The sequence below is a fragment of the Carassius carassius genome, chromosome 4 (genome assembly GCF_963082965.1).
Source record: "Carassius carassius chromosome 4, fCarCar2.1, whole genome shotgun sequence".
NCBI classification, from domain to species: Eukaryota; Metazoa; Chordata; class Actinopteri; order Cypriniformes; family Cyprinidae; genus Carassius; species Carassius carassius.
In genome coordinates, this window is record NC_081758.1 from 36,726,881 (window position 1) to 36,739,294 (window position 12,414).

Sequence of the window (12,414 nt, forward strand, 5' to 3'; positions counted from 1 at the left end):
GGTTTTAGGTAAAAATTTGTCCCCAAAATATGGTTAAGTAGGCACACACACAGGTGTTGGGGGTAATGCATTACAAGTAACGCGAGTTATGTAATCAGATTACTTATATATATATATTTTTTTTTTTTTTTTTTTTTTTTTTTAGATGGTTGCCAAGTAATTTCTCTTTTCATTGAGTTTAGGTTGAAGTACCAAAACAGCTTATGTGATGACAAAGCTGAATATTTTTACTGATTTGGCACTCAAGAACCATTTCTTACTTTTAAAATTCATTGATGAATAGAAAACTCAAAAGCATTTATTTGAAATAGTTTAGAAATGTATATGTAATTAGACCATGTTTCTTTTTAGATTTTCTTTTTATTTTTGTATAAATGAATAAGAATTTCAAGGTTTAAAGTTCATTATATCATGTGACTGAAGGTCATGTCAGGTCAACTTTCCATCCTTTGTATATCTGGAGGGGGCTGCTGGTAACTGAAGAGTAAATATTGAATTTTCCTTTAAAAGAAACGAGACTGCAGTGAAGCGCTAGGACAGGCTTCGATTCTCGGCACACTCATGCAGACAAACAACCGAGCAGACACATGCCCACATGTGCACACACACACACACACACACACACACACACACACACACACACACACACACACACACACGCACACACGCACACACGCACACACGCACACACGCACACACTCACTCTCTTATGTTGCTCAACCTGGTTCATTTGGAAACAAATTCAATAAATAATATTCCAAATGGGCAACCTTCAGTCTCCTCTCATACCTCTCAAATCTAACATTTCTCTTTAAATGCCTGGCAGAAACATGTAACTAATGCGGCTAAATTGCTGCATCCCTTTAGTACAACAAAGATGATGCAACAGCTAATGTGTTTGTAAGGAGGAAAAGTATAATGCAATCCACAGAAATCCCATAATCCTGAAAGAGGCGGAGATGTGTCCCAGACACAGATGCTGAGGCATTCTAGAAATGTCTGGATAACAGCACACTTCCCCTCCCTTTACCCATCAACCCCTTAGGTGAACTTTGACCCCAGAGTTCTCCCAATAGGGGGGAAAACAGGACAGCTTATAATGGTGAATTAGAAATTCTGCTTTATATTTAAAACCCTGCTGATTTTAAAGGGCACACGCACAGGTCATGATATCATTAGAGTGACGCGTTTATCGAACATGGTTTATTTGTCAAATAGTGTCTTTAATGCCAGAAAGAATGAAACAAAATACATATTATACTTTTTTTTAACAGTCATAATATTTGGTCTCACACAACATGATGACTGTGTATTTGATACCGATGAGCAACATGAACCAAGTGTGATGAATGTCTAGAGATGGATTTGTGCTATTTGTGTTGGCCAAGCAATATAAATTGCTTGGCCAACTTGGCCAGCTGATAGAAGAAACAGATGGGTGTCTGCCATGGGTGACTGAAAGGTTTGGTTCAGTAGTGGCAGTAAAAATAACTCTTACTGGAATGACTCAGAAAAGTTATTACCCCTTGAGATATTATCCAAATGTGCTTTTTAAACAAACAGAATAGAGACAGAACATGAAAACCGAGCATAACAACACTGAAATATTGTGAAATGAATCTTGTAAGACATCAGCTATGTTTCCATCACCCTGTTTTTATGTGCATTTTCAAGTAATGCATCAGGAATGAATGATGAAATGCCAAATTTCAAAAAGAAAATCCCCTTAATTCACCCAAAAAAGTATTTTGCGCTTGGTGTTTTTAAATCATTTGAAAAATAGTTAATGCGAATAATGGGAAATGGAAATGCATTTGCTGAATAAATTCCTCTATGCGCATTAAAAAATTAATGTTACATTTTGCGCGATGGGACGGGATAACTTGACTAACCAGCGGAGAGATCTCATTGCACTGCATCTCAAATGTTGTTTTCGTTGTTCTGCAGAGCCTGAGCCAAAGTCTGTCATTAAAGTATTTCTGTATAATTGCCTCCCAGAACTGTCTAAAACGACTGTGTTCTCAAACATTCTCATCACTGTAATGCCAAAAGTACGATGGCCGAGAGAGATCAACACGCTGCAACTTATATCCATATTATTGGATAATAATATCCAAAAGATAAAGGAATCGTGCAATCACGATTTCTTTACAAAAAAACACAAAAAAAGGATTTGCAGCATTTCTTAATTAGCATGTGTTGTGAAGGATTTGCAGCGCGTTTCGTTATATGCATGTGTTGTGATGATTTGCAGCGCATTTCGTTATATTGCATGTGTTGTGAGGATTTGCAGCGTTTCTTAATTAGCATGTGTTGTGAGATTTTGCAGCGCGTTTCGTTATATGCATGTGTTGTGAGGATTTGCAACACTTGTGTTGTCAAGCTGATGAAGATGTTTTTTATTTTTTTATTTGCTGGTGTTTTTTTCAATTTGCATGTGTTTTCTTAAATTGCAGCGTGTTGAGCTCTCTTGGCCACCGTACTAAAGTCTCAAACTGTCAATTACAGTTATTACTGAAGCCATGAAATATTCATACGTCAAGGCAGAATTTGTTGTATTATCTTTAGTATTTTCTCGTCCAGACAGTGTGATATTCATTACTGCATTACAGTACTGAGAATCATCTTATTAAATTAAACATATCTAATAATACAACTCTAACAATTATTATTGAATTAATAAGACACTTTATTTTTGTAAAAGGAAAAGGAAATTAATAATAATAGAATGAATTGTTGAAATTAACTGAATAAACTAAATAATTACATAAAAACTTGTATTTTACTATAAGAAACATTGTGCACCTTATATTTCTATATTATAATATTATATTAAAATATTTATTATTTTTACTCTTGATTTTCGTGTGAAATATTACTGAGATCACAGCTTTAAAAACTGCAAAAAGGCAAAAGAGAGAATGGATTACAGGTTGTGTGTAGCACTCCTGGTGGTCTGTGATTGGCTGACTCTGTTGTATAACCACAAGTCGTACTCTGCTTTGGGCATCTTTACCACATTCAGCCTCACTATCTGCAATGACAGGGAGAAGAAGAGACACACGGGAAGAAAGATAAAAGACCACTTCTCATAATTACCAGCTGCTAGCACCATACCCTCCCAGTTCCTGACAATAGCTTATTACACACTGGATAATCTGTCATTATACGGCCCAAATGGCTGGTTGTTAACGGTGTCCTGTTTGGACTTGATTTGAGGGGGTCCGCAAAATTTTGGCAGTTACAATTAAAGGAGGTAGGAAATAGATAGGAAAGCCGAGACACCTGAAATCTAAAATTGTAATAATTAAGAACACATCATGATGCTGTAGATTAAATACAACACAGCCAACTGTCCCCAATGTGCTAGCTGAACTGAGTGGTTACATAAATATGAAATACATAAATATAACATAGAAAAAAATAACAGCATTTGGGTTTGAAATTACAAGAGGGTGAATAAACTTTTGATAAATAAACGGCTTTATACTTCTGAAGCAAGCTGATGATAACACCACATAAAATTATTTGATGTTTTTATCCTTTTTTTTTGTGATTCTTTATTTATTCAACATTTTGTGTAATTAACTATTTACAACAAAGCCCAAGATCGCCCATAAGGTGCCATGGGGTTTTTTTTGGGGGGGGGGGGTTATGGTTCAGGGGTATATGTATACATAGATATATGTAATCTAAATAAATCTCAGTATGTGCAAGAACGCAATTGCAAGATCACATTCATTGGTGGGAGTGGGGGGGGGGGGGGGGGGGGGCCTCGCCTTGGGCCCATGTTACTCTGTTCCACTATTACCCCTTGTCCGGTGCCCCTGTTAATAATAGTCATTTTACATTAAATGCAGAGCTATATAAAGAACAATAACATTATATTTTCTACTTAAACCATTATATGCATGTTCTTGAATTATATTTCTACCTGCATTTGAGGTCAGTATGATTTTTTATGTTATTTAAAGAATTCAGTAAATACTGTAATATTGTGAAATATTATTTCCATTTTTTAGCAGCCATTAGAAATCAGAAATCATTCTAACATGCTGATTTGGTGCTCAAGTAACATTTCTTATATTGTCGATGTTAAAAGCAATTGTGCTGCTTAATAATTGTTCTGGAAACCCAGATATATATTCAGAATAATTCTACATTTTTTCAGCATTTTTTAGAAATATACATTTTGTAAAACTCTTTACTGTCCCTTTTGGTGAATTTAATGCATGCTTGCTGAATAAAAATATTAATTTCTTTCAAAATTGTCTCGTACCCAATATAGTGTGAGTAAAAATATTAAGTGTGATATTATGCAGACACCTATTTTGTTGTGCTGCTTAATATTTTTTTTTTTGTGGAAACCATTTTTTCAGGATCCTTTGATGAATAAAAAGTTCAGAGAACAGCAATTATTGTTACATTTTTAATGTCTTGACTATAAACCTTGATGAATATATATATATACATTTTTTTAAAAATCCATTTATTTTGATACTTTGTTATGAAATGCAATAACACTGGTGCATTTTTAAGAGTGTCTTTTATCTACAAATATTTTCTTTGGGCCACTACAGGATGCAGATGGCCCAGATACTGTATGTTGTAGCCATTGTCTTGACTGAACTGTTGAGTGCAGCAGACTGTAGCATAATCACATATAAAAGTGCTCAGAGTTGGTTGTCTTGTACCTCTATAGCCACACACAGATCAGGACAGCAGAGCTCCCACGGCTGGAGGGAGTTTAAGATCTTCAAGAAGTTGTGTGGGTGAAGCTGCAGTGTGTGGCCTTCTGTAAATCGACTCAGCTTCTCTAACAAACGTGCCACCCTCCCGTCTGAGTGTTTGACGGCAGCCAGATTACTGAGCAATGCTGAGAGCCTTCAGCAGACACAAAGAAACACACAAGGACTGTGTTAGTGTAATGTTACTGTAAACAGCAATGTTGAATGCATACACACACTCTTGCACCTGCGAGCATCCTGTAGGGTCATTAACGTTAATATTTGCCAAACACACACATGCAGCACATAAGTGGCTTTGCATCCGGGTTCCCTGGAGGATTGGAAGTGACGCAGACCATTAGACATTCACTGAACACACACGCACCACTGAGTGCTGTATTGATCCTCAGTGCTGTTTGGGATGTTTGAGTCTGGCACTGCTGGAGAGACCACAGAGGTTTTGGAGGTCACAGCAGAACAGGTTCGTCCACGGGATAGCATATTACAAAGAGACCCGTATCTCTGGACCCCAAAATCCCATCTCTTCCTAGAAAGAGTTTAAAAGAGGAGATATTTACATGCATCACATTACTATGACTGAGATACTGTAACAGTTTTCTTTGTTTTGTTGATATTTTTGTTGAATTTTTTCTACTTACTGCAGAATTTTCAGGCTTTTTTCTTCAGATTTTTTTACATTTTTACTTTAAAACTATTTTCCATACCTTCATTATTTATTTTTGCTACTCTTCAAATGTTTTTACAGTATATACAGATTTTAAAGTTTTACCCTTATCTCAGATCTTCAATATTAAAATCTGATAATCCATATGAATTATTACATTTTAAAATCTAAACATTTCAACATTTTAGTGTAAAAATGTATCATTAGCAGTATATAAGACGAATTGCCCCTCTTCCTCAGTTAATAAAAGTAAAGTGTGTTTAGTTGAAGAACTGTATAAAAGTCTGTTATATGGTTAAAAAAAACTATCATAAAAAAGATTCCTTGGTGGAAAAAAGAACTCACTTGGCACAGCAATTTAGAGCATCAGATAAATTAAGTGTTAACTCTTCTGCTATGTCCACAAAAGATGCCTTTTTCACACCCAATATGGCTTCCTTACTGTGAATGAGTCGGTTAGTGGCAGAGGTTCTGGCAGGGGAACTAGTAAAATGAGAAAGAAATATAATAGTTATTTCAGTTTATGTACACAACAAAGATGCCTTTACATGGGCAGTACACATGTGAGAGATGTACAGTGGTGCATCAGAGGGTAAGACAACATGAGGATTGAACAGTAAATCTATGGAGCCGTGGGACTACACCCTGTCTGTACACTTTTGCACAACAGCTTGAGGAGATGAGGAAGGAAACTGATCCATGCTGTTTACTTTCCACAAACTGTCATTTATAGCTTTATTATCATAGGTGGAGTTTATGAAAATAAAGGTCAATGCAAAAGGCCTACAGCTGTACTAGTGCTTGATATGTCACAAAGCAATACATTGTTTGCAATGAATAAGCAATATTAAAAGTAGAAGAAAGGTTCATATATAACTGTATCTGCCTAGGTCCGCAGCTACACTTCTATGTGCAAAACATTCATGTCACTGTTCTTTTTATGGACAAAACATTTTCTTGATTATTTATAAATAATAACGTCATTTTTTTCTATTTTGTCTTCAGATTTACAGTAGTGTCATCATGTTATAGCTACTTAAGGTGAAAAATGAAACTTCTTACAGTGTAATGTTTTTTTTCTGTATTAAGTTACCATTCTGTTTAAATGTTTGGATCAGTAAAATGAATACTTTTATTCAGCAAGGGTGCATTACATTGATCAAAAGTGACAGTAAAGACGTATTTATTTTCAATGCTGTTCTTGTATTCAGAGTTGTTTTCATCATTGATAATAAGAAATATTTAATGAGCAGCTTATTAGAATGATTTCTGATCGTCATAATGTGACACTGAAAACTGCTGAACAATCAGCTTTTGCCATCACAGAAAAAACAAAAAAAAACAACAACTTTAAGATATATTAAAATAGAAATCACTGCAATTAAATTGTAAAAATATATCACAGTATGCCACTTTTACTGTATTTTTGATCAAATAAATGCAGCCTTAGTGAGCATAAAGGCCTGGTTTTCAAGCTCTTTAACAAATGGCCCAAAATAACCTGATCATTTTAGTAATTCATAACCTGGGAATTTCTGGGAACAGTAGACACACCTCTTCACTCTTTGAGACTCCGTCTTCTCTCCGGTTGTGTTTTGCTGTGTCTCGCTCTCAGGTTGGACTTTGACTGACATATCACTTTAACATAATGCAGACAAATATATATATATATATATATATATATATATATATACACAATAATATTATAATAATGATTTACTTATAATAGTAGTTGTCTCCTGTGCTAGTTTACCTGTCTGGAGTGGACTTGAGTTGTTTATCAGAATTACAGCAGGTTTTAAGAACACTCTGGTACACTTCTTCAAGAAACTTCTGGAGATCTAAAAAAACATAAACAAATATAAGCACAATTTATGCAAGTTTTACAATGAGGCAATACAATTCCAGTCATGGCAGTATATAATAAGTAGCCCAGTTTCATTGTATGCTCTGATATTTATCCTTTAATTTAAGAAACTCTTGTTCACTAACCTTTTTAATATTCAATATATATATATATATATATATATATATATATATATATATATATATATATATATATATATATATATATCTCCTTCATTTTTCAAAGCAATAACGGATTAAAGCGTGTAAAACAGAATAACAACAACAACAGCAACAAAAAATAAATAAATAAATAAAATGAACATAAATATATAATAAAAAAGAAAGAAGATTCTATATAATATTTGGGAGTTACATACATTTTGAAAAGCTTTAGAATGTTTATTGTTTTTATAAGCTTGTTTTGTGATCTCATATTAGAAAGGGTTTGTATTAAGATCAGTGTTACAAAAGGTAATATATGATGGTTTCTTATGAGTTATTTTTGCCTTATGAATGTAAAAATTTGCTAAAACAATTAAAAGATTTATAATGTAATTTTGTTAATCAGAAAAATATGGGGTTTCGAAAACAAATGTCATATGGTTCTAAATGAAGGGTTTTATTAATTTTTATTGATTTAATTTTTTTATGTCTATTTTAAAGTCAACCCAAAATGAAACGGAAAAAGGGCAATAGAAATGCAATATCTTAATGTTCATCATATTTCTCTAACTACGAGTAGCATGGCTGTGTGCATGATCCAAGTGCGCCCTCTGCTGGTCGATAGATATTTCACACACTGAAATCCAAAGAAACACAAGCTAACAGCAGAAATTAACATTCAGTCCGTATATTTATCTAATAACAATTCAAACAGATTTATCACTATGAAAATATCATCTCCCTCAAATACAACACTTCATTAACTGAGACAAAACATAAATCGGTAGCACAAATGAAGTTTTCATTACATAAAACAAACTAGTATGCTGTTGGAGACACAGATGAAAAAAGACAGAACCCTTGAATAAATTGGCTGGTTTCATGCCTCATAAATACAAACTATAACAATGTCATTTTCAATCCTCTGGATTTACTATGTATTATAAATACATAGAGTTATTAAATTGGAAGATAAATCACATCTATATAAGCTTACATAATAAATAATGAATGTTCATGCTGATTCCTCTCAAATACATTCTCATACAGCAGGTTTATCCCAAAACCAATTAAACTGGCAACAATACAATTCCAATAAGGGGTATATCTTCAGAATTCAGCTTTTGGATTTCACTCTTAAATCGTTTGGATTAGTCCCTTGCTCGAATAATTGGCATGACCGAAAGAGGCTTTAATAGGCCTTTGATTTCTTTTATAGGAAATGAAATAAACCGTAATGACTGTGTGAAAACAAAGGAAGTATCACTGAGCTCCCAAGCTTTCATCAGCACTCAGTTCTTCTCTCTGATCTGCTCTGCATGGTCTAGAGTATTTGAGCTTATTATCTTCAGGCAAAAATGCAGGACACCTAGTGTGCATTAGGCCCCTGTCACACGATGGGCCCAAACGGCCCAGGAGTAGAAAACAGCACAGCGGATACGTGCATTTTACAACCCAGGGAAGGATTCTTCAAAGACTTATTGACGTGACAGAAAGGAAAGTTTTCCATTCACAAACTAGTTTTTTTCCAAAATTAGATTTCAAGAGGGACAGAAAAGAAACTCTAATTCTGAGCAAAGAGCATTTGTGAAAGTGTCTTTATCTAACCATGAATCCAAATCTGATGGATTATTTTTTTGTCTTGTTTTGTCCTGAGAGCCAAACAGCACAGCACTGAAGTGCATGATGATAATGATGATGATGGCATGCACAGTTGCCATGACAATGTGCTACATGTGATTGTGTGAGCAAGGCAAGTGACAGTTCATCTGGCAGTGAGATGGGAAACAGATAACACTCGTTTTGTGCTCCACTCATCTAGAACCAGACACCAGCAAAAGTCACTCAGGCTGTGAATCCATAAGTGTGTTTATCTGTATCAGTTTCACAGCAGCTGTGTTCTGCCACAAAAAAAAAAAAAAAAAAAAAAATCCTGACTTGTCGTGAAAAAACAAAGCAAAAATGTGTGTAAATGCATTTTATACCTATATAAAAAAGAACTTTGTGTGAAATATTATAATAATTTAAAAATGCAGGTTTTTTAATGGTAGAACGATTTCCATTATAGGTTTCTACAAACTGTTGGACGAGTTGAAATTGTCTGCAGCAGTCAACAGCATACCATAGATTGCAGTCCCAGAAGTGATTTTGAAAACATCTCAAATATTCCTATAAAACTGTCTGTCAAACTGTTTCATCTTCGTGCATGCCTAAACCACTAAAAAAATTAGGGAGTTATAAATAACTCATGTAAATCAGACAGAAGTTAAAGGTTAACCATTGTGACCTACATTCTGACGATGAAGGATCAGAATCGGATTCTCGCACACTCAGAGTCTCGATGCCCTTGGTGTAAATAGGCTCATCACAGGTGTGATCTGGAGCCGGAGCCAAAGACTGCAAGCTGCCCACTGATGACCCTGTTACTGAGGAACAAACCACACTGAGAGTGGAGGTCCTCCAGGTCTCATGTCTCCCTGAAGAAACATGTAATGGCCTGGATGTGAGATGCCGTGTCTGCTGGAGAGGAAAAAAAGTGAATCTCATGAAAACATGTCGAGTTTACATTTAAACCCAAAATCAAATTCAAATTTTTCTTGAAGAAAGTAAAGACATTTTCAGCATAATCAAAAAATCTGGGAAATGATGGATATACAGTATATATATATATATATATATATATATATATATATATATATATATATATATATATATATATATATATATATATATATATATATATGTATATTCTTTATTTCTTATTTAATTTTTTAATTTCTAATTTGGCTATTTCTTTCTTTTGATTTTAAGGTGGAACATGACCTGGATGTGTTCTTGGCAGGTTTCAAGAGATTCATACAAAAACACCCAAAAAGAAAGAAATCTGTGAAAATGTATTATGAAATTATGAAAAAGAAATGATGCTCTAAATGTGTATTGTATATGCTCATATAAATTAATCATTTATCCAAAGCAACCCACCTTATAACTGGAGAAACATGATAAAGGCTATGTTTGGAATAGCATGTTACAAAAAAAAACCAATTGTAATAATTTCAACTTCACTTATTTGATTTGAATTACAAAAGTTGAGACAAATTTCAACAATTATAATTAGATGACAAATGCAAAATAACTTTTTATTTCTGAGATAATAAGGTTTCGTGACAAGAATGTAGAATCCTACTGTTCTGAATTCTTTCACACTCTATTTTTGCTCTATAGAGTGTATGCAATGCAGCATAGTAGTATACCATTGCAAACACCCTAATTGTCTTGACCAAGGCCACAACAGTGATAACTCATAGCTCACCACTTGGTTGCTTGCGCAGATCTTTAGCCATAAAGCCACCCCACATGCAAAATGGGTGTTTGAACAAGTTTCTTTCTACAGACGGCGTAATTATCCCTTTGCTTATTTACTGTGTCTTCCAGAAAGCAGCTAATGTTGCACACTTGTCTAAACCCCAGTGGCATGCTTAAGGAGAACACATCGCTTCGCAGAGCTCCAGCAGAGCCACAGAAACACAAACATTCCAGTGTGAAAGAGACGATTTGGAGGAGAAAACCTTCGGCGGGGCAATAAACTGCTCCCACTTGGCCTCTATTGCCTTTTCTTTATTCAGCCTCTTTATTGTGGTTCTGCTTGTTCCAGGCTCCCTGAAAGATACAGAGAGAGACAGATAAAGAGACATAGAGAATTTCCTGACATTTTAATTATTCACATGATCTCTTCATAATGTGCTTGCCAAGCCTGGAATATTATCAAAATTGTATATGTCACCTTGAAAGGACAGAAAGAAATAGAAGGATGGAGCAAAACAAGTGCGCACATCTCAAGCTCTCTCTCTCTCCTCCTGGCTTGGGTCTTAACGGCGGTTGATAAAGTTTCATTATTTTTTGTAATATCTGCTCTCTGCCGTGCTGTACCGTTTTCCCATAAAGCTTCACTTTATTGGAAATTGGATTCTGGGATGGTGGAAGCCCCTCCAGGCTCTGGGAGATGCTTCTTACAATCTCTCTCCCTCTTTTTCCATTTGTTTTGACCTCGCTCTCTCCGTCCATCACTAGCACCAACCTGTAGCTCCAGGAAAATGAAGGATTAAATTCCCTGGTCTCTCTTTCCCCCTGTATCTCTCTATTTAACACCACCTATATACGATGGTTTCATCATTTCTCAATTAGCTCTGATTCTTGTTTTTCCAGTTGCTGTTCCTGTAGGATCTCATTAGTGGTGATTGCTGAAGCATCACTATTAGTGATTTGAACAAACCCCTGAACCCAAGTATTAAACTTTGGCGCATAGCTTGTTACAGAGATGAATAATACCTATGTTTGTTGAGGGAAAAACTTACGATTTTCACCCACAAAGACTACCTTAGCAACTGAACCCTAAAATATTTATCTTAAAGTATAAAGGCAGTGTGACGAGTGGGGAGGGGCATGGCCGAGAACCATGGGAGTGGAGCGAGGCTGGTGGAGTAAATGATGATGAGTGAGCGAAGAGGGACTAAAAGAAGAAGCGACGACAGTGCAAGATGAGAGAGGACATGGCCTGTATTTCATTTTGTTGTTTTATTATGTTTTATGCGGCAGTCGACCATGAGGGGCTGCTCCTTTTACTTTCATTTTGTAATTTGTTAATTTGTTTATTAAAGTTTTGTGTTTAAATATTTGCCGTTTCCTGCCTCCTTCCCAATCTACGAACATTGTTACAGGCAGCTATATATTTTAACGTTCAGTACCATTCAAAAGTTTGGGGTCGGTAAGATTTCCTAATTTTTTTATCCTTCAGAAATCATTCTAATATGCTGATTTGGTGTTCACCATTTATTATTGTCAAGGTTAAAAGCAGTTGTGCTGCTGGATATTATTTTAGAACAAAAAAATCATGTATGTAACTGTCACTTTTAATGATATTAATGTATCCTTGCTGAATAAAATGCTGAATAAAAAAACTGTGGTGTATAATAACCCGTGTGTGTATATATA

At 35.0% G+C, this 12,414-nt stretch overlaps 1 protein-coding gene across 1 annotated transcript in view; it reads right to left on the reverse strand.

Annotated features, from left to right (window-relative positions):
* Positions 1-2,693: 2,693 nt before the first annotated feature.
* Positions 2,694-12,414, reverse strand: part of LOC132135835 (coiled-coil domain-containing protein 60-like) — a 33,068-nt gene continuing 23,347 nt past the window's right edge. Inside the window, exons 7-14 of the mRNA XM_059547205.1 lie at positions 10,992-11,082; positions 9,714-9,942; positions 7,166-7,253; positions 6,967-7,050; positions 5,758-5,895; positions 5,113-5,274; positions 4,695-4,884; positions 2,694-3,034 (exon numbers count right to left, since the gene is read on the reverse strand). Coding sequence (XP_059403188.1) covers positions 2,927-3,034; positions 4,695-4,884; positions 5,113-5,274; positions 5,758-5,895; positions 6,967-7,050; positions 7,166-7,253; positions 9,714-9,942; positions 10,992-11,082 — 1,090 coding nt within the window. The 3' untranslated portion in view covers positions 2,694-2,926. The remainder of the gene's footprint in view (positions 3,035-4,694; positions 4,885-5,112; positions 5,275-5,757; positions 5,896-6,966; positions 7,051-7,165; positions 7,254-9,713; positions 9,943-10,991; positions 11,083-12,414) is intronic.